General features: G+C 40.6%; 2 protein-coding genes across 6 annotated transcripts in view; both read right to left on the bottom strand.

The window, feature by feature from the left end:
- The window catches only part of LOC124032204 (nuclear factor of activated T-cells, cytoplasmic 2-like), a 50,402-nt gene extending 45,026 nt beyond the window's left edge, over window positions 1–5,376 (bottom strand). For 2 of the 5 annotated variants that reach the window (XM_046344430.1, XM_046344431.1), the window contains exon 1: window positions 5,097–5,376. In XM_046344430.1, the coding sequence (XP_046200386.1) occupies window positions 5,097–5,115 (19 nt within the window). In that variant the 5' untranslated portion in view covers window positions 5,116–5,376. Of the gene's footprint in view, window positions 1–287; window positions 723–5,096 lie in introns of those variants that run through there. The other 3 variants (XM_046344428.1, XM_046344427.1, XM_046344429.1) reach the window with 3 other exon arrangements.
- A 5,064-nt stretch (window positions 5,377–10,440) lies between these two features.
- LOC124032203 (probable phospholipid-transporting ATPase IIA) overlaps window positions 10,441–25,160 on the bottom strand; it is a 38,564-nt gene continuing 23,844 nt past the window's right edge. The window contains exons 18-28 of the mRNA XM_046344426.1: window positions 24,602–24,772; window positions 24,251–24,349; window positions 22,868–22,957; window positions 22,384–22,528; window positions 21,932–21,996; window positions 21,223–21,378; window positions 17,751–17,815; window positions 17,254–17,362; window positions 16,947–17,004; window positions 15,663–15,866; window positions 10,441–12,699 (exon numbers count right to left, since the gene is read on the bottom strand). Of these exons, the coding sequence (XP_046200382.1) occupies window positions 12,563–12,699; window positions 15,663–15,866; window positions 16,947–17,004; window positions 17,254–17,362; window positions 17,751–17,815; window positions 21,223–21,378; window positions 21,932–21,996; window positions 22,384–22,528; window positions 22,868–22,957; window positions 24,251–24,349; window positions 24,602–24,772 (1,299 nt within the window). The 3' untranslated portion in view covers window positions 10,441–12,562. The remainder of the gene's footprint in view (window positions 12,700–15,662; window positions 15,867–16,946; window positions 17,005–17,253; window positions 17,363–17,750; window positions 17,816–21,222; window positions 21,379–21,931; window positions 21,997–22,383; window positions 22,529–22,867; window positions 22,958–24,250; window positions 24,350–24,601; window positions 24,773–25,160) is intronic.

Here is a 25,160-nt window from a genome sequence, read left to right as displayed (position 1 = left end):
CCAGTTAGAAAGTGTGTTGAAACAAGCTAGCCATGATTATACAATGTATACAGACATGCAGAGCAAATGCAGGATCAATTGTATAATTTTTGTGAAAAAAAATCAATTTCCTTTTAGTAATGTTTACTAGAACTATACGTGGAAGGAAAATAGCATTCTGTCAAAATCACATCGCTGTTTATTTGTTTTCAATGACGCCACTGCATTTAACGTTTTACGTTGAAAAGTAATATAAGCGTCTAAAATGTGAAAAGCGCGCGGGAGACTTGACAAGCCATTGGACAAACCTTGATCTTCCCCGGGAAAGTTGTTGCAAGGTGGTTCATATTCAAACAGGTAATCAAACTCCAACTCATCTTGGCAGTTTACTTGACTCAGTTCCTCTTCCAGCCCTAACTCACTAGGGTCTTTTCTGTCGTAAAACGAGCTCATCTGTCTTATTGAATCAATCTACTTATAATAAAAATGAAAGGAAGCAGATATTTTGTATAATCAATGATGTTACTCTGGCAGTTCTCTTCATCCACGAAGGCCTTGCGATGTCAGAGGCCTTGACGGAGGTGGATAGGCTATGATAGAATCTTCACTTGCTCAATTGAAGCGATAATACGCCACTGATGCCTCAGTAAAAAAAACTGCGAAAAGAACGAGCAGCGAGTGCAACGTAATAGCAGCTAAACTTCCTCTTTCAAACTAAACCTCATATAGAGAGATAAGGCGTGTCTATTTTCATATAGAAGCCCTAAATAAATACGGTGCAAGGTGTCAAAGGCGGAGTGATCACGCCTCCCTATGACCATTGACAGAACAGCTGCACAACTTCATAGTGATGAGTTGCATCAGTGGTACAGTTGATGTGCTGCTGCCCCCGGGTGTCTGGCACCAAGCAATTACGCATGGCATATAGGGATATCTAGGGAGTCTTATATAGCCTACAGTATGAAAGGATGCTAGACTGGCTTACTGGATGAGCATTAGAGCATTGTCATCCATTTTCACCCATCATCCCAGATGCTGTATCAATGAGTCAATAAATATTTTAATTATGAATAATTGCAACAACAAAAAATAAGTTCACTGGTATGGTTTATGTTCTAATGAATGTATTACTTACAAATAAACGTTGATACCAGACCCTTTATAAACTACATTTGACAAAGGCATTTCTAAAGCTGGCATTGGTTCATTACATGTAAATCCAATGGAAAAGGCTTCAGGATTCGACTGTTTCGGTGGAAATGTTTGTAACACTCTAAAAAGAAAATATTCCTGGAGTATATTTTCTGGGTTCTTCAAATTGAAACTGTGGAGGAAGCCCAATAAGTTGTTTAAAGAACCCCTTTTAATGGTTCCTCAGAGAACCTTTTGAATATGCTTTTGGGGTTCATTTTTTAACTACCCCCCTCCCCTATTATTATTATGAATAATACGCATAACAATAAAACAATCTTTTAGTTGTCCGTGTTTATTAGGATTTTAGTGGCATAGCAGAATAAATAAAAGAAACTCCCAGCAGAGCCCTAAATCCACTGGGTTTATCCTCTGGAGTGTTGATGTTAATGTGTTGATGTTCTCCGTATCCATAGCCACAATGATTTTGCAGTGCATGGTGATCTAACAGGTTTCCTGTTATATTCATCAAAGGTGTAGGCAGTGGGTGAAATCTGTGAATCCAAAAAATAGTAATTATAAAGATGTTTAACAAAACCTGCACATGACAGTATTCATACTTTGGTTTTTGTGGTAAATGTGAATGATTGTTTTATTTTTTATAATGGTTTCATAGGTGAGGATGGTACATGTGATCTGCATAACATACCAATACTAATTGACATACCTTTGTGTGCCTCCTTGTCTGTATGCCTTCAGACACAAAAGTGAGCAGTTCAGTCATCTGCACCCAATACAGCCAGCCTTCAACATGTTCTTATAGCCTAGATATTCTTACCTCTTTGATAATTGATATCCATTGAATTGTGTCCATTTTCTGTTTTAGAAAGATTTGCACAAATATAAAAAGATAGATGGTATCATCATAAAACACTATCAACACTAGCCTAGTGGTTAGAGCGTTGGACTAGTAACCGGAAGGTTGCGAGTTCAAACCCCCGAGCTGACAAGGTACAAATGTTTTGTTCTGCCCCTGAACAGGCAGTTAACCCACTGTTCCCAGGCCGTCATTGAAAATAAGAATATGTTCTTAACTGACTTGCCTGGTAAAAATAAAATATATATTTTAGATTATATAGGGGACAAACCTTACCTTAAATTGAGAAGATCTTTACATTGTTCAGATAAGTGCCTGCCTCTGCTGTCCTTTCAAATTTAAAATCAAATGTTTTAGTTGGACAGTTAGGTTCCTGCAAGAACCCCCACCAACTAAGGAGGTTCCTCGATAAACCCCACCGCTTATGGGGTTCTTGGAAGAACCTTTTTGGGGTCATTTTCCATGCCAAGAACGCTAAGGTTCTTCCCTCGTTGAACCTCAATTTTTTTGAGTGAAGGCAGTACTGTAGACTAGGTTGAAGATACCCAGGTCAGGACAACCTAATAATTCCATGAGGAAGCTTTTTAAAAATTAACAGATTCATGGGACCAATGTTGTTGCTAACCAGCATCGCTGGTCCCATTGTTTAGAATTCTTCCTAATGTATGCAGAGTTATGGAATATTAGAATCCTCTTGTAGACAGGCCCCCACCCGCTATACGTGACCAAGACGACACTTAGTGGGTTGTACTCATGAAACAGCACAGAATGTACCTCTGTTCAAACTGCACCTCCCAGTGTGCAATGTGCTCAGTCGGATCGTACTAAAAAACAACATTATGTGGCCCAAAACCAGGGCCCGCATTCATAAAGCATCTCAGATTAGGAGTGCTGATCTAGGAGTGCTGATCTCAGTTTAGCATGTTCGATTATGATAAATATGATGACAAGGACAATGGGAACTGATCCTAGATCAGCACTCCTTCTCTGAGACGCTTTATGAATACGAGCCCTGATTTACATTGAATTGAGAGAGCCTGACTTCTGGTCCCAGATCTGTTTGTGCTGTGGCATGACAATGACCATAGGAGTTGATTAAACAGCACATACATATCTAGGATCAGGCTAGAGAAAGTTGACAGATTATTGTCATTTAAACCGCAGCCTGCGCTCCTTGGTGTCTAAACATGTTTTTTAATAGGATACTTAATATTTTTGATAAACTTGACAGTGGAACAACACCATTTGTAGTTATTACACCAGCAAACCCTAAAGTATCAGCTATTACAGTACAACCATTGTTATAGCATTGTAATAACATCTTGTAATAACACCATACCGCAATAGTTATATTATAAAAGTTTACAGCAAAAGTCTGAAATATGTGTGGGTCCTACTCCTAACTGCTCTTAGCAACAATAACTGAAAAAGAGTCCCATGCTAAAATTAGGTGCAGCCTAATAATGCCTTGATAGCAAAAAACGTGTGAAATGGCTTATTAATGAAATACACATTTTTATAATTTGTTAAATTTATTAATTCCAAACCAAACTGTTAAATAGCCATGCATACCTTACCTGAAAGTCTGTTGCCTTGGCATTGTCATCATACTGAACTCCCAAAGACGGTCAACATACTGAACTCCCAAGGACGGTCAACATACTGAACTCCCAATGACGGTCAACATACTGAACTCCCAAGGACAGTCAACATACTGAACTCACAAGGATGGTCAACATACTGAACTCCCAAGGACAGTCAAAATACTGAACTCCCAAGGACAGTCAACATACTGAACTCCCAGCCTACCCAGTCAACATACTGAACTCCCAAGGACAGTCAACATACTGATCTCCTAACGACAGTCAACATACTGAACTCCCAAGGACAGTCAACATGCTGAACTCCCAAGGACAGTCATCATACTGAACTCCCAAGGACAGTCAACATACTGAACTCCCAAGGACAGTCATCATACTGAACTCCCAGCCTACCCAGTCAACATACTGAACTCCCAAGGACAGTCAACATACTGAACTCCCAAGGACAGTCAACATACTGAACTCCCAAGAACGGTCAACATACTGAACTCCCAAGGACAGTCAACATACTGAACTCCCAAGGACAGTCATCATACTGAACTCCCAAGGACAGTCAACATACTGAACTCCCAAGGACAGTCATCATACTGAACTCCCAGCCTACCCAGTCAACATACTGAACTACCAAGGACAGTCAACATACTGAACTCCTAACGACAGTCAACATACTGAACTCCCAAGGACAGTCAACATACTGAACTCCCAAGAACGGTCAACATACTGAACTCCCAAGGACAGTCAACATACTGACCTCCCAAGGACAGTCAACATACTGAACTCCCAAGGACAGTCAACATACTGAACTCCCAAGGACAGTCAACATACTGAACTCCCAAGAACGGTCAACATACTGAACTCCCAAGGACAGTCAACATACTGAACTCCCAAGAACGGTCAACATACTGAACTCCCAAGGACAGTCATCATACTGAACTCCCAGCCTACCCAGTCAACATACTGAACTCACAATTAATAATGCAAATGAAATCATGTCCCATCCCATAGGCTTTAGGTAACAGCTAACAATGTCTATTATACATATTTACCATTATAGTATTATTATGAATTTTGATACATTACTGCCCATTATAGAGTCATTAATGTTATTTTAAGGATGAGGTTAACCTACTGGTAATACATGTAAACTATTCGAATTATAACCTGATGCGTCATATTCATGTGACGACAACGACGTATAACCCCTACATTAGCATACCTTACACGGCGCTATAGTGTTCCCCAATGGCTGTCCTGGGGGCATGTAATAGCGAATCGCCTGGTAGGCTATAGGTTGATCAACTCACGGGCGTCAGTTATTTCCCAAACCACTAACTGTACAGATATACTACATACGTTAGACAACTAACGAATCCATAAACCCTATTTTGTCGAATATACAATGTAAAATTACATGTACATACGTCCAGGACTAGGCTATTAGGCTACTCGAAAATCAATAGGGTTGATAAATTACCAGATGATCACAATTCAGCACGCGGCATCCATACCTTGATCCATCGACCTCATGTTGTGGTACTGTGCCAATCTCCAAGATTCTCTAATCTTTTGGAATACAGTAAAAATATTTATAAAAAAATATTATCCTATCATAGCAATAGAAATCCACTCGCGTAAAAGGCAAAATAAAAATGAAGTATTAGACATCCAATAGTCGTTTATAAATTCAGAAACATGGAGCTAAAATAGACTCCAGCAAGCTATAGTTGAACTTCTTTTCCTTACTCTGAGGATTACTTGAGTATCAAGAGCGGGTTCCTTCCCTGCTTTGGGTGTTTATAATGGTCCAATGCTGTAAAATAACGGGATTCCCTCAGTGTTTCCTCCTGTTTATGCACTTCGCCATGGAAACCTGGAGCGGCTCCATCTCTCAGAGACTCAGGGCTTTCCTGCAAAGCCCACGCTCAGGAATCCATGACGTCTCCGGCTCATGCGCCAAGGCATTTCTGCGGCTTCTCGCAGACAGTGGCACACAATAACTTCATTGTAGGGATGTGAAAGAATTACTGTAGGACAGAGGCAAAAAAAATGAAAACAGTATGTATACTATATACAGTACATTAATGTTTTAGGCTACACAATTTTAATGTTTGATGGTCACTTTACTGTAACTTGTACCTTTTAATTGAGTATTAAAAATCAGAAGTAGTCATATAGGCTTTTCACTTAATTACAGTCTGGTTTTGAACCTGTGGCATATGTTGCTGGAAATAAAATTTGGCTATTGGTTGGCTTGCTTGTCATGTCAAACCTGGAATCTTTTTGAGGAATTCTCAGTTTCACCCATTCAACTTTCTATTGGAAACTTCTAATATAAGACGGAAAAAAGTTTGAAATCATGGACTGCTAAATTGACCCCAGCAAACATTTGCATTACAAATACATGTGGCATATATTACCATTAGACATACATATTTCGCAGGGAAGTAACTAACAAAAAACAGAAGATTATTTAGGCCTTTTTTTTTGCACCTTACATGTGGAATTATCTCCAATGGACTTTACATTTGGAGGAATTGGTGCTTCTGGGACATTTCAGACGGCTGTTATGGGACCTTTTTACTGAAGAATGCATCTGTTTTTTATGATGGTGTTTTGCTTTACTGTCACGCCCTGATCTGTTTCACCCATCTTTGTGATTGTCTCCACCACCCTCCAGGTATTCCCCATCATGCCCTGTGTATTTATGTGTTCTCTGTTTGTCTCCTGGTTGTGACCCTTGCCTGTCCTGACCCTGAGCCCGCCCACCTGACCACTCTGCCTGCCCATGACCCTGAGCCTGCCTGCCGTCCTCTACCTTTGCCCCGTCTCTGGATTTTGACCTCTGTATCAAGGCACAAGACGAGACCCAAATGCTGACACCGGAGGCAGATGGTTGGAGTCTTACAATGTTTATTAATCCAAATGGGTAGACAAGAGAATGGTCGTGGACAGGCAAAAAGGTCAAAACCAGATCAGAGGCCAGGACGTACAGAGTTGCAGACAGGCTCATGGTCAAGGCAAGCAGAATGTTCAGGCAGGCAGGTACAAAGTCCAGAACAGGCAAGGGTCAAAACCGGGAGGACTAGAAAAAGGAGAATCCAAAAAGCAGGAGAATGGGAAAAACGCTGGTTGACTTGGAAACATACAAGACGAACTGTCACAGAGAGAGAGGAAACACGGGGTTTAATGTGTGTATTGTATTTTTACATGTATTGTGGTGCTAAACAGGGCTCCTCTGGAAAAAAGACCTTGGTCTCTAGATTGACTCCCTGTCAAAATAAAGGTTAAATAAAAACCTGACAGATCGGTACATATGACATTAATTTAACTTTTCATAATATGAACAAGGCCCCACTATCCTGGCTTCTATGCTAATGGTCAACAATGACATGTCATTGTTTGGATTGCATTTTGGCAACACAGTCAGCTCTTGGGGCTTATGCATCATCCTTTTTGGACTTTTAATATGTACATTTGCTACTGTAAATCTATTCACACGTAATACACACACTAGCAATTAAACACTCAAGGTCTACCTGAAGCATTTATCTTGGAAAGGTCTTTTTAAATCATGGGACTGGGTAACCCAAACCAATAAATGTTTCAAGAAAGCCTAATTCAGCACATTAACAAGTTCAGTGTGGTGCCCAGAGGAGGAAGCAGTGGAATTAAACATACAGAGAAGCCAAGGTAAACTTAACAGACATTAGTTCCAAAACCATGCAGGCCTATATCAGGCCCTTACTCTCTTAAACCCATTTTGTGGGTTGGTTTATGCTACATAATACAAAGATAGGTGATTAGACATTTTAATACCTTGTAACAGGATCCATACCAGAGTATGTGGAACTTGTGAATGGATCAAGTACTGGATATGCAACCATTTTCTTTAATTAAGTAAGAGGACATTTCCCACCATTAATATATAATGACTTATGAGGACTTATGGAGGCATTCATAAAGCTTTTAAAGTTGTTGTTCATTTAAAGTGGAAGAACCTTTATACCCATTGTGGTACATTGTACATTGTAGAAAATTACGACACTGATATGTGTACTGACATCAAATTGAATCTCATTTTATTTGTCACATGCTTTGTAAACATGTGTAGACTAGCAGTGAAATACTTACTTTTCCAAAAATGCTGAGTTAAATATTTAAAATAATGTATAAAATAAAATACAAACAAAATAATACAATAAGAATAATATAAAATAAAAGTCAATGACGTGAGCAGCAGAGCTTTCCATAGGAAAATATGTGTACTTTAAGGGGCATAATCAGGGATCTGATTCGAGTTCTGACATGGTTTTGGGTGCTAGATCCAGACTATCAAACTAAGTGACTGCAGTCAGTGACTTCAGACAATCACACAACTCAGAGTATACATTTTAGGGTTAGCCTAACTCTCTGGCCGTCTGAGTTAAATCCATTGCCTACCAGATGTAAATTCCTCCACTGTGACGTTACTCTTGTGCAACGCAAATGATGAATGAGAAAATGAATATAGTTTGAGAAGGGAAACCTGACTGCGCCTGTCCAGAAGGCCCGAGTTTGCATTTACGTTTTTTGCTAGAGGAACCCACTTTTTCAAAATGTATGCAGGATTCTTCCTTCACTGTATAACAGCTCATTTAGGGAGCATTGTCTGGGTTATAGCATTACACCATTTGAGTTTTTCAATTGTAACATGCATGTTTGAGTTTTGAAACCAGTGAAGCAGTGGAACTTTGATGTAGAAATGCATGGCACATTATATCATGTCTCTTGGAAAGCTTTCTCAGGAAATTCAGACAGATAAAGGTATGCGTAGACCTTTGGCTCCATTTAAGTTTCACCTTAAGAAATCCATGCAATTGTTTTATTTAAGGTAGACTACGTAATATGACATCATCATCAGCAGTGAGACTTCTTCCTTATAGTAATCAACAACAACCAAATTCAAATCTGCCAAGACTGTAAGCACTGGTTGTTCACAATTTATATCCGCCCCTTACAGGGACACTTGCATTTGTAAAAGCAAAAATTGTGTTGTTATTGATTTCTGTAAGCAGGAAGTCACCATTCATTTGATGTCATATTGTGGAGTCTACCTTTGTGGCACTGCTGTCTTGACTTGAGAGTCATTATTGACTTAGTTGTGTGTAGAACATTACAATGTACACTAGATGTTGGTGTCATCTGGATTGCTTTATATAAGGAATTATTTATACATTTACTTTTCAATCTTAAGTATATTTTAGCAATTACATTTACTTTAGATACTTATGTATATTTAAAACCAAATACTTTTAGACTTTTACTCAAGTAGTACTTTACTGGGTGACTGACTTTTACTTGAGTCATTTTCTTACTAAGGTATCTTTACTTTTACTCAAGTATGACAACTGGGTACTTTTTCCCACCACTGCTACCTCTACAACAACTATTACAAATACAAGTACTACCACTCCCTTAACAGATAGCTCCTCTTCTAATGATGCAATGGAGAAAAAAAACATTAACTGACAGTTACTGTATATCATCTGAATCGCCTCCCTACCATACTGTTTAAACAGCACTGTACTTCACTCTCCCTCACTAGATGTTATAGAGGATTACAGTAGGAGGGGAAATATTTCAGCGACCCTTCCTTCGCAATAGTAGTAGGTGCTAAGACCAATCGAAGCGTTCCAGTCCTGCCAGGCTATAAATAGCTGTTGAGGAGGGTGTGTGCATGCTCAGCACCTTTTCCTATGAGGAGCCTACTGGTCATCACCAAAATCCTTTGTTTACACTGGACATAATAGAATGTGTAACAGATTGAATTATATTGACAGTTTTTTTGTATTGATCTGTCACTTTTGATTTATCCGAACAGTACGGCAAATAGGGTTTGACATAATTTTCTATTTGGCATAATAATGTTATTAAAATCATGATTGTTTTTCCGTAAGGGTAAAAAAAATTCCCATGTAGGAGTACAATTGACCCTAACAAGCTGTCTTTCTCTATAGAAGACTCCCTGACATCAGAATGTGTCTTCAGCCATACTGGGTACTCTATATCTCTCCTCTTTTGATTGAATTGTAGGTTTGGCAATGCTGCAACAAGTGGCTCTGTTGCTCGCTTGAAGCTCTGAGGAAAGAGTTTAAACATTAAAGATAGGGGTCATTGCTGTTGGTTCTGGGGTGGAATTTCAGTTTTCATTGGGCTGATTAACTTAAATGGGTTCTTTTATTGGTATAACCAATGCATTCGGGCAAAAAAATATAAAAAAATAAACATTGGATGGAGAAGCAGGATTCTATTATGAACACAGTAGTGTGGGGTTTTACTCCATGTTTTACAGATTGGGCTGAGGCTTGGTTCCAACTAAAATCATTTCTGGGACGAATGCAAAATCTTGGGAGATTCAATACATTTTAACTTGTGCATGTTCTAACTTGGTGTGAGATTCAATTATTATTTGCGAAGATTATGATGTAAAATGTATTTTATACCAACTGAATTTTATCAGATGAACTAAATCCCATATAGTTACCTATCATGATAAAATCCCTATCTGACATTACATGGTCAAAGTGACAGGGCATAGACTGACCCTTCCACGGTGAAGGCTACAGGATCTGCTCATCGGAAAGTGTGGCTGACTGTAGAGGAGAGCAGCCTGTGTTGAGTGTCAGGGACTCCCTCCTCTGGTGAAAATGAGACACACTGATTTACATAAGGAAGATTTCCACTATAGTACAGCCTCAGTCTTACAGTTTACCTTGAGGAAAAAAGAAAAAGAATGTACTCACACAAAGCTAAACATATTTTAAAATACTTTTAAAAGGGATTTCAGAGTAATGACAATGAAGGTTCAGTGACTAGAAAGGAAAAAACATTAGATTTATTTGATCACCACTGATATCCACAATTCAATACTATCCTCCTTGTTGTTCTGCTGATAAAGAGTGCAATTATACCAACACAAAATGATCAAGGTTAATAAATAAAAACAGGTTATTTACAATTATGCAGTGTCATTCTACCACAATTGATGGTTTGAAACCTCCAAAGTCCACATTATAAAAGAAAGTAGTTGTCAGTGCTAACAAAATTCTGTGCAAAAAAGGCATGTCAAAATTCAAATGGTTTCAATGTTTGAAACGTCAACTAAAATAAGGAGATGTACAGTAGATTACACAATACAAAATGCCTGTAATTCCAATACACTGGGCACACACTGGTTCCATCAACGTTGTTTTCATGTCATTTCAATGAAATGTACATATGTGTCCAGTGGGAACTGTACAATAAAGCAGTGAATTAGTAGTTATGCCACACTGCATGCATTCTTGGACTCAAATAATTCACACATTTTAACAATAACCCCATCATGGTATTAGGCTACATCTTTATAATGCATCAAATTAACTAAAATAATATAAATGGAGATAATACAACACAATGTCATTAGTACCAGTCTCTGAATTTACTGAATGGTAGGAATTGGGAGGAACAGTATGGGAGGAATTTAGTCTTTTTTTATTCAAATGTGTACTAATACATATTGAACGTCAACACATTCTCATGGGCCATCCTCTCTGAGCAGGTGAAGTGTTATTTTCTATTCCAGACATGTCTGTGTCTGTGGGGAGAAGCAGTGGGAATTGTGGGGGTAGGCGAGGGGTCAACCGGACAGTGGTCAGAGTATTTTCAGCTATGGCTTGAATTGGCTTCATGTCACAAGTAAAGTGAATCATGCAATGATACAGTGTGGCCAGAACTGGCGTCAGGAGTGGGCAGTGGCCACATGACAGGGTAGCCTACGGACTCCCTGGCCTAGAGGACACAGCTAATCTGGGGGCCAAAGTGGAATATACGTCTTGGCTACAAATAACATCTTGTTAGTGGCTGAATATTGACCATGCTCTTCAGTTGAGACAAACTGTTTTACCATTTGCCGCCCTGAAGTACGAAATGACAGACACACACACACACTGACATCTGAGCCTATGGGTTACCATGCTATATTGAACCACCAAGCCACCTCCACTTGGTAGGGTTATAGTCGTTAAGTGACGCACAAACACATACAAACAGAACTGATCAGTTCACGCATCCATCTTTAAACGTCAGAACTGTTTTTAACATCAAATTCCATAAAGTCCTTGAGAAATGCTACTTCAATAACAATGTTATCCATTAACAGATTGTGCCGTAAAGTTTTGTGTATCTGTAATGTAACTATAACAGTATACTGTATGTCAACATTTTAGGGGGGGAATATAAAGTAATTACATTTTCCACTATATATCCAATGTAACTACAACGATTAGTTTTAAGAAATATGTGCAATTAAAACATAATTACCAATTCAATGCATTTTAGACTGACAAGCATTATTTTTTTAATGCAAATATGTTAGTCAAATCCAAGCAGGCGTTCCTTGTTACAGTTCTAAAGGCCTGATGTTTAGATACCAAACAGGATTTCTATATTTCCTATATTGTTGATGAGTCAGTCCATGATTAAGAGGCACACATAGCCCTCTGTTAGTACATTATGGAACCTATTTCCTGATGGTATTCACACATTTTTAGACATGTTACCATGTCACACCAACACAGAATTCCAGTTCCAGCTTCAGTCTACATTGAATGGAATTCCCAACCAGCGATAGTCAATCCAACCACCAATCCAATCAGTCTGGAAACATACCAAATATTTACATCTAAACAAGGGGAGTATTGTAGACTTGCACACCTTTCTCTCTTCTCAAATCACACTTTTTTCTTCCTACACCATCTATTCCAATTACACAATAACCTTTAATAATAAATTAAAGGGGAAGGGAACCCTTTGGGTCCAAATAAAGATATGTTCCATTAGATGAGAGAGGTAGGGAGGAGTGAAAGCAGAGACCTCTCTCCCAGTGCACAGAAGCAGGGATGGAGGTACTGTATGGTGGCAGCGGCAGAGGGGACAGCTGCCTCCTCGTCCCTCTCTAAGTGGAGAGCTTGGAGTAGTTGGGAGGTGAGAAGCGTCTGCGCAGGTACTTGAGGATGTAGAGGGGCAGACAGCTCACCAGGGTGATAACTGTCACCTTCCACAGGAACGACATCGTGGCAATGAAATATACATCTAGAAACAGTACAGGAAACAGAGGGCAGAATGGTGGGTCATTCAAACAGAGATGTTTATACAGTGCCCTCCGTAATTATTGGAACAGTCATATTTTGTTTTTTGTTTTGGCTCTTTACTCCAGCACTTTGGGATTTAAATGATACAATGACTATGGAGGATAAAGTGCAGACTGTCAGCGCTAATTTGAGGGTATTTTCATCCATATCAGGTGAACCGTCCCCCCATTTTAGGGGACCTAAAGTATTTTGATAAATAAACTTCTATGTGTATTAAAGTAGTCAAAAGTTGAGTATTTGGTCCCAAATTCCTAGCATGCAATGAGAACACCAAGCTTGTGACTTCAAACTTCTTGGATGCATTTGCTTTTTTTTTAATAGTTTATTTTTATTTTTATTTACTTTAAGTGAATACTTTTGGTCCCCTAAAAAATGGGGGGACTATGTACAAAAAGTGCTGTTATGAATGAAAATACCCTCAAATTAAAGAGGTCTGCACTTTAACCTCATCATCATTGTATAATTTCATATCTAAAGTGCTGGAGTACAGAGCCAAAATAAGAAGAAAATACTTCACCGTCCCATTAATTACAGAGGGCACTGTATATGAGAAATTGAGTAAGTATAAATGAATGTAATCAGACTAGTATGACTACTGTTCGTGTTTCAGTTGCCACTACTCAGTTCATTTAGTGACGTAAAAGGTTATGTTAGATGCAGCCAATTTTATCTCAATATCAAATTATTTCTGGGTAACAATATGACACGTCCTATCCCTGTCAACTGCATTAATTTTCAGCAAACTTAACATGTGTAAATATTTGTATGAACATAACAAGGTTCAATAACTGAGACATAAACTGAACAAATTCCACAGACATGTGACTAACATAAATTGAATAATGTGTCCCTGAACAAAGGGGGGGTCAAAATCAAAAGTAACAGTCAGTATCTGGTGTGGCCACCAGCTGCATTAAGTACTGCAGCGCATCACCTCCTCATGGACTGCACCAGATTTGACCGTTCTTGCTGTGAGATGTTAATCCACTCTTCCATCAAGGCACCTGCAAGATCCAGGACATTTCTGGGGGGAATGGCCCTAGCCCTCACCCTCCGATCCAACAGGTCCCAGACGTGCTCAATGGGATTGAGATCCGGGCTCTTTGCTGGCCATGGCAGAACTCCGACATTCCTGTCTTGCAGGAAATCATGCATAGAACGAGCAGTATGCACAGAACGAGCAGTATGGCTGGTGGAATTGTTATGCTGGAGGGTCATGTCAGGATGAGCCTGCAGGAAGGGTCACACATGAGGGAGGAGGATGTCTTCCCTGTAACACACAGCGTTGAGATTGTCTGCAATGACAACAAGCTCAGTCCGATGTTGCTGTGACACACCGCCCCAGACCATGACGGACCCTCCACCTCCAAATCGATCTCACTCCAAAGTACAGGCCTCTGTGTAACGCTCCTTCCTTTGACGATAAATGCGAATCCGACCATCACCCCTGGTGAGACAAAACCACGACTCGTCAGTGAAGAGCACTTTTTGCCAGTCCTGTCTGGTCCAGCGACGGTGGGTTTGTGCCCATTGTTGCCGGTGCTGATGAGGACCTGCCTTACAACAGGCCTACAAGCCCTCAGTCCAGCCTCTCTCAGCCTATTGCGGACTGTCTGAGCACTGATGGAGGGATTGTGCGTTCCTGGTGTAACTCGGGCAGTTGTTGTTGCCATCCTGGTTCATTGAACAAGCATGGGAAACAGTGTTTAAAACCTTTACAATGAAGATCTGTGAAGTTATTTGGATTTTTACTAATTATCTTTGAGTTGCTGAGTTTAGTACATTACTGTGATTATTTTTTACTGTTTTAATAGAAAACAAACAAACATAGCTTCTTAGCAAAGAGCAATTTCTCAGTGGCGAGTGGAAAACTGAAAACTAGCTGTTACTTGCAGAGAGGTTTGGACCTCTTTGTCTTATAGATCTATTAAATAATTTACTGCCTGGTGATATCACCAGGCAGACCAAAACTCCATTCCACTAAAACAGGCTGAAATTTCTGTCAGTCAACTAAAAAGGGCATTACCATCATTTAACAGTATTATTCCAACCTCATAGTATGGAAATACACAACACACAGGAAAAGTCACGTTTTTGACTGCAGTGGGCCTTTGAAAAACAGGAGATTAGGGAGACCTTGCATGTTGCCAATACAGTAGATGAGTGAAATGGATTACCATGTAATTGACTCGGATTCAAGCTGTTCCATTCAGGGACATTATGTACCCTTTGTGTTACTTGTGTCGTTAAACGTTAAAATTACCTCTCTTTTAAGAAAGAGAAGAATGAGAAAGGGCACTTTTGACTTTTTTCACATTTCTCGCTTTACTTGGGCTTTTTAAGTGACAAATGTCTGCCGCGTACCACTGTTTAAATTTCATAAACTACATTTCACAGCCGACACGAAATTCCATAACTAACATCAGCAGCAGTGTGTGGGGTTCTAGATGTGGTACAATCGTTTCTAAACTACAGCAGGCTGTTTAGTCATAAACACAAAGACCTTGGCCAGCATGTGTGTGGTAGAGGGAGCAGGAAACTAACACGAGGCTTTGGCATTTCCACTTCAACACTCTAGCATGCCGGTGGCTGGCTGCACTCCTCTGGTACTATTTGTCACTTTATTCACCTTTAGCAGGACTTCCTACAGTCAGTAACCTCCAGGTCTCAGACAGCCCAAGGGCACAGTATGAATGGAGAAGAGCCTGTCATCACTGAATGCTGACGTACAACTCCAAGGGCAGTGAAAGACCATTACTATCAATCTATCACTGTGTACAGGTTAATACAATTGTGGATACACTATTATTTGTCTCATCTGTATGAAAATTCCTGGCATCAGAATTCCTTGGCCAGAAACATGTCATCAAATGTGTGTGGGTGTTAAGTATGTGTTTTACCCACCTATGAACTCGTGGAGGAAGACGAGCGAGGCGATGTAGCAGGCCAGACTGAGTAGCTCGGCTACGATCATGAGCCAGTGCCATGTCTGGATGGTGAGCGCCACCATCAGCAGCTCCGTGAGGATCAAAGAGGTGAAGGAGATGGCCACGATGTGGACAAACTCTGACTCAAACAGCAGCAATGCCCCATACATGATGATACTGCCTGAGGAGCACAGAGAACAGGTTAGCACAATGTCAAAAGCACTGCTACTGCTTGTATGGATGTGCATGTGCTTTTATTTCCAATCAACAGACATATCTATGGTGCCGTTTAAATGCATGACTGGCAAACTTTAATGCTCAACCTGGCTCTAACTGTTCTGTTCTGCACCAGTTATTCCAACGCTACAATCAGAGGAATGGACTACAGAAATACAATGAAGAGAGTGTGAAGTCAGTACAGTACAGCCACATCTATATCTTTTGCATAAAAATAAATAAATAAGGGAATCGATGTCAGGATTTGTAGCTGTGACGGGAAAAGGAAGTGTAACACTTCTCCATGTTATTGTGACCTTAAAATGGAATGTAAAAATACACTTCCTGTGATTGAAAATGTAATTAATACCAACAGATCTGACATGGGACATACAGTATCACAGTTATGTATAAAATACAGCAACATTGTACTTCAATGTATTGCTTATATACATCACATTGTTGGGATAAACCAGATGTACATTTTCTGTTGGACATTGGACAATACAATTATATTATTCATATAAAAGCATACAAAACATTTCTTCCATGGACAACTGTTATGGAATCGATACCAAACAACTCACCAATGTCCTTAAACACAGAAACCAAAGCCCACTCAATAGCAAATAAGGGTAAAAAGGATCATGGCAAAGGAAATGTCAGAATATTCTGCCACACTCTGTTTTGAGAGTGAGAGGTACAGCCACATCTACATCTGTGTGGTGGGAGGCAGGGATTGAGTGCTGAGCTGTAGACTAAAGGTTTAGGGTGTAGCATTGGATGATTCTGGCAACGCCTTTGCAATACCAATAGTCCTTGTTGGAAAACCACCTTAGGTTATTTAACATTTACAAACCACAGACATCAATAAACTCCACTACTAGCAATTAAGAAGAAAGTGTGTGGGCTGGTGGGGAGCATCATGGATCGTACACCACAGGGCAGGGCAGTTTCTAAAGTACTATCTGTGTAAAAGAGGCCTAAGGGAATTTCAAAAACATAACTAATTCCTAAGGATCTATATGCATCAATGTCTTCTTACCTTGGTAGATACTTATTAGGACCCATATCAGAAAGGTCTTAAAGGACAGAGGTCGACCCTGAGAGAGGAATAGAAAAATAACACATTTCATTTAATACAATATAATTATTCACTCAGGATAACAGTGACATTAAATGAAAGCTGAATAGAGTTCAAAATAATTGTGTGTGTATACTGTAGATATACTACTCTGAAGGTTATGGAGGTTTATGCAGTACATCATTTTGAAATAATGCATATTATACTGACATAATATACTGCCATATTCGATAACCAATAAAGTAATATAATGAAGACAGTGTATTACCTTTAGGAGATCCTTATATAACTCAGGATAGAGCATAGCTACTTCTGACTTCACATCTTTATCCAACACGAGGGAGAACACAGGGAACATGGTGTAGATGGTGGAGTAGCTAGAATAAAGAACAGAAATCATTGATCAATTTCCATTAAATAGTTTATGTAAGAAATTAAACACAAAAAGTGTTTTATTTGAGGAGTTATCCAGGTAAATGTAAAAAAAATACAGTTATTACATTTTTCCCCAAATGATTAAACATTTCAGGCATCTAATTTCCTGACATTTCGCTAAATCGATTTCAGCTCCATTCTAAGGCTGAAAAGAGGGTCTTTTGATGAGGTTTTGATGACTAAGCAGGGTTAAAGTAAATTCATGTTTTTCTACATTCAACCCAATGCAACAATACATCAACACAATCTCAATGTCATAGCAATCTGACTAACAGTTGAAATGCCATCCTGATAAGCCACAGCTATTGAGAAAAGATGAGCTCAGCTCACCCAATAATGAGAAATCCTTGGTAGAGGGGGACAGATGCAAAGTAGAAGACAGAGGAGAAGACAGCCTGGGGGAAGAAGAGATCATGAATGACTCATCATCATAGCAAAATGGTATTATACTGTGAAAGAGTTCATCTGTGTATATCGGAGGGTTAGAGTTAATATCAGAATAAATGGTGGATTGGCAGCAGTGGGTAAAAATCCAGCACTTGAGAGGAAATTAGAAATACAGTGCATTCAGTAAAGTTTTCAGCCTCTTTGACTTTTTCCATGTTTGTTGTTCTTACAGCCTTATTCTAAAATGTCTTAAATAGTTCCCCCCCTCATCAATCTACACACAAGATCCTCATAATGACAAAGCAAAAACAGGTTCAGAAAATTTAGCAAATTTGTATTAAAAGAAATCCTGAAATATGACATTATTCAGACCCTTTACTCAGTACTTCGTTGAAGCACCTTTGGCAGCGATTACAGCCTTGAGTCTTCTGGGGTATGACGCTACAAGCTTGGCACACCTCTATTTGGGGAGTTTCTCCCATTCTTCTCTGAAGATCCTCTGTCATGTTGGATGGGGAGCGTCGCTGCACAGCTATTGCAGGTCTCTCCAGAGATGATCGATTGGGTTTAAGTCCGGGCTCTGGCTGGGCCACTCATGGACATTCAGAGACTTGCCCCGAAGCCACTCCTACGTTGTCTTGGCTGTGTACTTTGGGTCGTTTTCCTGTTGGAAGGTGAACCTTCGCCCGAGTCTGAGGTCCTGAGCGATCTGGAGCAGGTTTTCATCAAGGATCTCTCTGTACTTTTTTCCGTTCATCTTTCCCTCAATCCTGACTAGTCTTCCAGCCTCTGCCGCTGAAAAACATTCCCACATCATGATGCTGCCACCACCACCATGCTTCACCATCACAGGATGGTGCCTGGTTTCCTCCAAATGTGACGCTTGGCATTCAGGCCAAAGAGTTCAATCTTGGTTTTATCAGACCAAAGAATCTTGTTTCTCATGGTCTGAGCTGCCTTTTGGCAAACTCCAAGCGGGGTGTCATGTGCCACTGTGTTCTTGGGGACCTTCAATACTGCAGAAATGTTTTGGTACCCTTCCCCAGATCTGTCCCTCGACACAATCCTGTCTTGAATCTCTACGGACAATTCCTTTGAACTCATGGCTTGGTTCTTGCTCTGACATGCACCGTCAACAGTGGGACCTTATAGAGACAGGTGTGTGCCTTTCCAAATCATGTCCAATCAATTGAATTTACCACAGGTGGACTCCAAAGCAAGTTGTAGAAACATCTCAAGGATGACCAATGGAAACAAGATGCACCTGAGCTCAATTTCGAGTCTCACAGCAAAGGGTCTGAATACTTATGTAAATAAGGTATTTGTTGTTTATTTTTAATACATTTGCAAAAATGTCTACAAACCAGCGTTCCCTCTGTCTTTATGGGGTACTGTGTGGAGATTGGTGAGGGGAAAAATTATTTAAGACATTTTAGAATATGGCTGTAACGTAACAAAATGTGGAAAAAGACAAGACGTACTGTTGTCTGGTAGTTTCACCAAATCAGGGGAGGGGTAGTAGGGCTGGGGGGGTGAGGGGAGAAAAAAAAAAAAGGTTTTAAAAAATTGTAAGGGAGATTACAAATGCAATCAATTAAATTAATAGAACCACAAATCTATCTGCAACATTGAAGCCAAAAAAATTATAGAGATATTTGCATTATTGAGTGTTTCATTTCATATTGAGAAGTGTAATACACTACTACAAATCATAATTGATGTCATTTTCAAAACTGAATATTTACTACTTTAATTTAAAAATTGGTTAGTAATCTGAGTAATAGCTCCAAGAATTGATTATAAAAGTGAAATAATAAAGCTATTATCATCATTCTGGCAAGGTACTACTTCTGCTAAGTAGTTTAGAGCGCTTGCTCTATACCAAAGAGTTAACACATTACAGTCTAAGCCATGTCTAAGCCGGGGGGGGGGGGCTTTAATTTGGCCTTACTGCTATTAACCCACACATACGCATTGAATAACAGATTCACTACACAGAACAACAGATAGTCCCCCCCGAAAAACAATCTAAAGGAAGTTTGTTCTGAAGTTTCTGTCCTACAGTACCCGTCACAAGTTTGGACACACCTACTCATTCAAGTTTTATTTTTTAAATTCTACATTGTAGAATAATAGTGAAGACATCAACTTTTAACAAGGCGCACCTGTTAATTAAAATGCATTCCAGGTGATTACCTCATGAAGCTGGTTGAGAGAATGCCAAGAGTGTACAAAGCTGTCATGAAGGCAAAGAGTGGCTACTATGAAGAATTTAAAATATAAAATATTTTGATGTTTTTAACACTTCTTTGGTAACTACATGATTCCATGTGTGTTATTTCATAGTTTTGATGTCTTCACTATTACTCTACAATGTGGAAAATAGTAAAAAAAATCATGAAAAACCCTGGAATGAGTAGATGTGTCCAAACTTTTGACTGGCACTGTATATCTGAGAGATATAAGAAAGATCAGTTTTTTTTTAAATTATTATTATTATAATTTTTTATATATATTTTTTTTTACATGTATTGAACCCCTTATTTTTGCCATTAAACAGTCCCCATTAATACTTCCATTCAGTTTTTGAACTTTCAGATGAGTCTTATGAGGCCTGTGGGCATCCTAGAGCAAAACAACTGACATACGTGTTTGTGAGTATCTCACCTTTCCACAGAGGGGTCATATTAGTGTGTAGCTACAGACAGAAGTTGGCAGATCGGCTGTACCAGCTTCAGACAATTCCTAAGATGCTTGTGGGGGGCATAGAGCAAAATGGAGCATTGTCTCTTTCCATAGAGGGGTCATAATAGTTTCTAGCCAAGGACGCTACAGATGATTTTGTGAGAAGACAGATTTGGGGGGGTTTCTCATGGTCTGACAAACATCTCTGTAGCTCTGTCACCTTTCACAGCAGATGCGGAAGTGCGACAAAAAAAAAAACTTAAACTGACAGATTTTTATAGGGATTTTTTGATTATGCTAATTAGATTCCCGCAGGGGAGAGGACATCAACTCTATGGGGTTAACAGCTGTGGTTGTGGGCAGTGTTAATCCGAGACACATTGGAGGCCTCCCAAACTAGTCAATGGCCTGGTCTGGGAGACTAGAGGGCTGAAGACCTGGCCTTGTGCTTGGGCTGTGTACCTACTAGGGCTGGGGGGTGGGGGTGGGGGGGGGGTGCTGAAGGCTGGGGCCCCCAAGGTCCCCTGCTCTGACACATCCCCCACCCTGCTCCACCTGGCCCAAGGTCTACCCACTGGCTCTGGGGCTGGTGCTGCATGGTGACTAGGCTTCCAGGGAAGCTGCTGGCTCTCCCTGTCCTGACACTCCCTATCCTGTTTCACCATTTGGTACCCTAGTCCTGACTCACACCCCACCCCGTTCCACCATTTGGTACCCTGGTCCTGCCTACCTGCATGGTGCTGATGCACAGGCTCCGGTGGATGACAAACTGGGAGAGGCCGGCGGATCTCTTGTAGCTGTTCCGCCCATGGACCATGAGGAGTCTGCCCAAGTGCTTGAACTGAGTCACAGAGAAGTCCGCAGCCAGCGATGCCTGTTTCCCTTCCTGTCAACCAACAACATTGTGGTGGAATTTTTAAGACATTCTGAGATACATTTAGAAAAGGTTAGCAAAGGTCTTTGGTAACCAGAATAACACTTTTTACGAGTTTATATAAAGAAAGTTTAGAGGAAAAGTTGAAACTACTGCCATTTTGAGTAAACAAGTTCCCTATTTCTGCCACAGTTAAATCAATATTTACCAACTATTGAGTTGACGTGGAGCTCTGGTCCATAGTTATTGAAGGAGCAAGGTGTCCATAAAGTAAGAACTCTACATGGTTGACCTCTCAGCACTACAGTTCAATCAGTCCCAATCAGAACAGAATACAATACCACATTGTCAGAAGACAACATCACATTAATTTCCTTTACACCCATGACATGTTTTCACGGTCAAAAATGATTCATCTGTGCATGATATGACATAGTGACAAATGTATGTTAAAAGGTGCTCTGGCCAGAGGGGGGCCAGCTCTCAGGAAACACACGACAGACAGCAGTGACAGTGTGTGTGTGAAAGCAAAGCAACAGGGCGACAGGGATAGAGAGGTTCTTACTTTGCCCTCCACTCCCACGCCACAGTCGGCTTCCTGGATCATGCTGACATCGTTTCCTCCGTCCCCTAAGAGAAAACAAACAGACATCAGTGGAAGTGTCAGGAGGAACATGTCTGTTAATGTGACTCACAGCAGAGAGGGTTTAGTGTGTGTATATGTTCGTGTGTCTGTCTGTGCCTGCCTGCCTGCCTGTCTGTGTGTGCGACTCCCTCGATCGGACCTCAAACATTACCATAAGAAAATACTATGAGGCAAACTGTTTATCATGTTTATATCATGAAAACAATACCATCCAATATCTTAAAATGTACAGGTCAGTAACCCTGCAGTTAACTATAATTGGAGAGTTTTAGTGAGCCAAATTGAGAGTAGGCTATTTGTTAACTCTGTAACTCTGTATACTGTAATGTCCCAATAGAGAAAGGCTTGGGGCTGACACTGGGCAGACTCACCTACAGCACAGGTGAGTTTGCCAGTGCGCTCCTGCAGCAGGCGGACTATCTGGGCCTTCTGGGTCGGAGCACAGCGACAACACACCACGGCAGGACACTGACATGCCAGCTCCATAAACTCATACTCATAGAACTTCAGACACACCTGCAGCAGAGAAACAGACGAGGGTTGAACAACCACCGGGGCCAACGACCAACTGTGGAGATGTCTGGATCTTTATCATTGATATAGACTCCTTCCTCAACGTCTGTTACATTTATCTAGGCAGTTGTCAATTGAGACTCAAAACAATGCAGCAGTGTGAATGGATAAGACTCAACACTGGCTGACATTTCTCAAGTGTCTCAGTGAGACTTTAACCAATGTTAGACTGACTATTACCAATACCACAGATACCACCAAAGGCCTCTTCAGTAACAGTGCTTTGGTTTGGTTTACACAGATAAGGTAAAGTATTCAGAGTGAGGACGGTGCTTAGCTTACCTCCAGTGAGTCCCCTGATATGACCAGAGCACAGTCGTGTTTCCTCCTGAAAGCGTTGAGCTCCAGATGGGCCTCTCCTCGTGTCGTCACCTAGGACCACAGACAGTACATGGCTTACCATCATGTCAGAGACACACAGATAGCTATCTAACCCACAGCAGCAGGAGTAGCTGCTCTCCTGACTGCAACTGTCAACCACACTCTAGATTAGCATCAGGGTGAACTGATCAACTGACAAATGTTGAACATATGTAAGGTGTGAAACCATAAGGACAACCAGGACATGAACCCACTAATACATGGCTGATTTTGTGGATTTATATAGACTACTATTTCTAATGAAATATGGAGGTTGATTGTGTGGACATTACAATAGGGCAAATTGTCTAACCTAAGGTCCATATTAAGAAGAAAACATCCCATAGTTTCTGCAACTGTGTCAAACTTATATGTGGACTCGGAATTCCAAAAATGTGGAACTGGAAATGACAACAAGACGTAAATATGTCAACCAATGTTATGCACTGGTATGGCTATAATCCTCTCAAATTGCGTGTTCATACGTCAAGTCATCAACCCAGTGCCATTTGTGTCGAACCAGGAAGCCAGTAGCAGATGCCTTTGCTATTGGACCACTCAACAGTCACAGCCCCTGCCTGCCCTCCTCTGCTGGGAGAAGCTAAGGGATTGGTTTCATGCTGTGCCAGCCATTGTTATCCTCTTCCAGTAACAATTGTTGTACGCAAGTCCTAAACTTCCTATGGCAGGCAAGCTTTTTTGCAACTGGACGAAGGCCAAAAGGGAAGTCAACAGACTATCAAAGCAATGGTGCTGTTTGAGAGCTAAGCCTGCAAAACAAATTAGAAAGTTAGGTTCTCTGTCTGTGTTCCCTCAGGAAGTGGTTCAGCTGGTACTCACAGGCCTGTTTCCAGACCTGGGGTCAAATAGCATTTAAAATTATTCAAATATATGTACTATAAGTGCTTGTTTTAGACTGCCTGTAGTGCTAGTCAAGCACAGCTTAAGTATTTGAAACAATATCAAATAGTATTTGAACCCAGGTCTGAAAGGCTCTGGTCTGGTTGACACTGGCTTGAATGCTTATTCTTGTGAGTGGTGATTTATTGTTGGGCCAGCCAAATAGCCAGCGGATCCAGGCTGGGCTACATGGCTGGGGGACTACATAAGCACAGCTATGGGCCTTCACCACACAGAGGATGGATGCCCGCATGAGGTCAGTGCAGACGACAGGAAACTGTGGATGATCCGCTGAACTAGGAATGACCCCTTATGCTAAAGCTATTTATTCCAATTCACAATAAACATTATATTCAAAGTGCAGTGGTTGAACAGAAAAATGCCCTCTACTGCTTCTCCACTCACTGAATTAAAGATGTGGATTTCCTGGTTGCGGGTCACCAGATGAGCATTCTTAGCTGTGCACGTGGCTGTTTCCAGCTTATCTCCAGTTAACATCCACACCTACACATGTAAAACAGTTTTAAAATGAAATTTCTGTGTGATTAATACGTTTTACATTTCTTATCCACATTCAAACAATGACACAACACATAACAACAGTTTCAGAGGCCATAAAGCCCAGGGATAAATAAATTGTATTGAGTTTTGCACTCTGGATAAAGCGCCTGCTAAATGACTAAAACGTCAATGTAAAATGTATTGAAGTGAATTGTTGCTAAGTCCATCTACCCCACTGCCCCGGTGACCCCTGACCTTGATGCCTGCATTACGTAGGATCTCCAGGGTGGGCCGTACGTCAGCCTGCAGTTGGTCCTCCACCCCTGTCAAACACAACAGCTCCATCTCCATCTCCAGGCTCTCGATCACCGTGGCAACCTTCAGAGACCGGTCATGCACACTCAGCTTGGCCTGTACATATCGGGCCTGTGGAGAAAGTAACGAGAGAAATGTGGTGAATATATTTGGATTGTGAGACATTATCCGAATATAGCATATTGGAATTTAGCTAGTTTGATTAACTGTCAAACATACAAAATCGTCAAATGTAACATGTTTTGGATGAGAAGGATTTGGAAGGAGCAAGTAAATGTCCAGCAGTCTCCAGCTCAGAGGAGACAAAGCAAAAAGCTATCTGAGTGACTCACTCAAGAACACAAGATCTGTGCGTGAGTCACCACTGCCCACCAGCCAGCTCTCACAATTATACACTCAGGCAATGGGCCTGGTGGGGCTGCAGGGGAGACACTGCCCATCTGCCCGCCCTCCCACCCTGTATTGAGAATGGGAGTGTGTGTGTGTGTGTGTGTGTGTG

Source organism: Oncorhynchus gorbuscha, linkage group LG03 (assembly GCF_021184085.1).
Source record: "Oncorhynchus gorbuscha isolate QuinsamMale2020 ecotype Even-year linkage group LG03, OgorEven_v1.0, whole genome shotgun sequence".
Classification (NCBI taxonomy): Eukaryota; Metazoa; Chordata; class Actinopteri; order Salmoniformes; family Salmonidae; genus Oncorhynchus; species Oncorhynchus gorbuscha.
The sequence above is the reverse complement of the archived record's forward strand: the minus strand, read 5'-3'. Positions and strand labels throughout refer to the sequence as shown.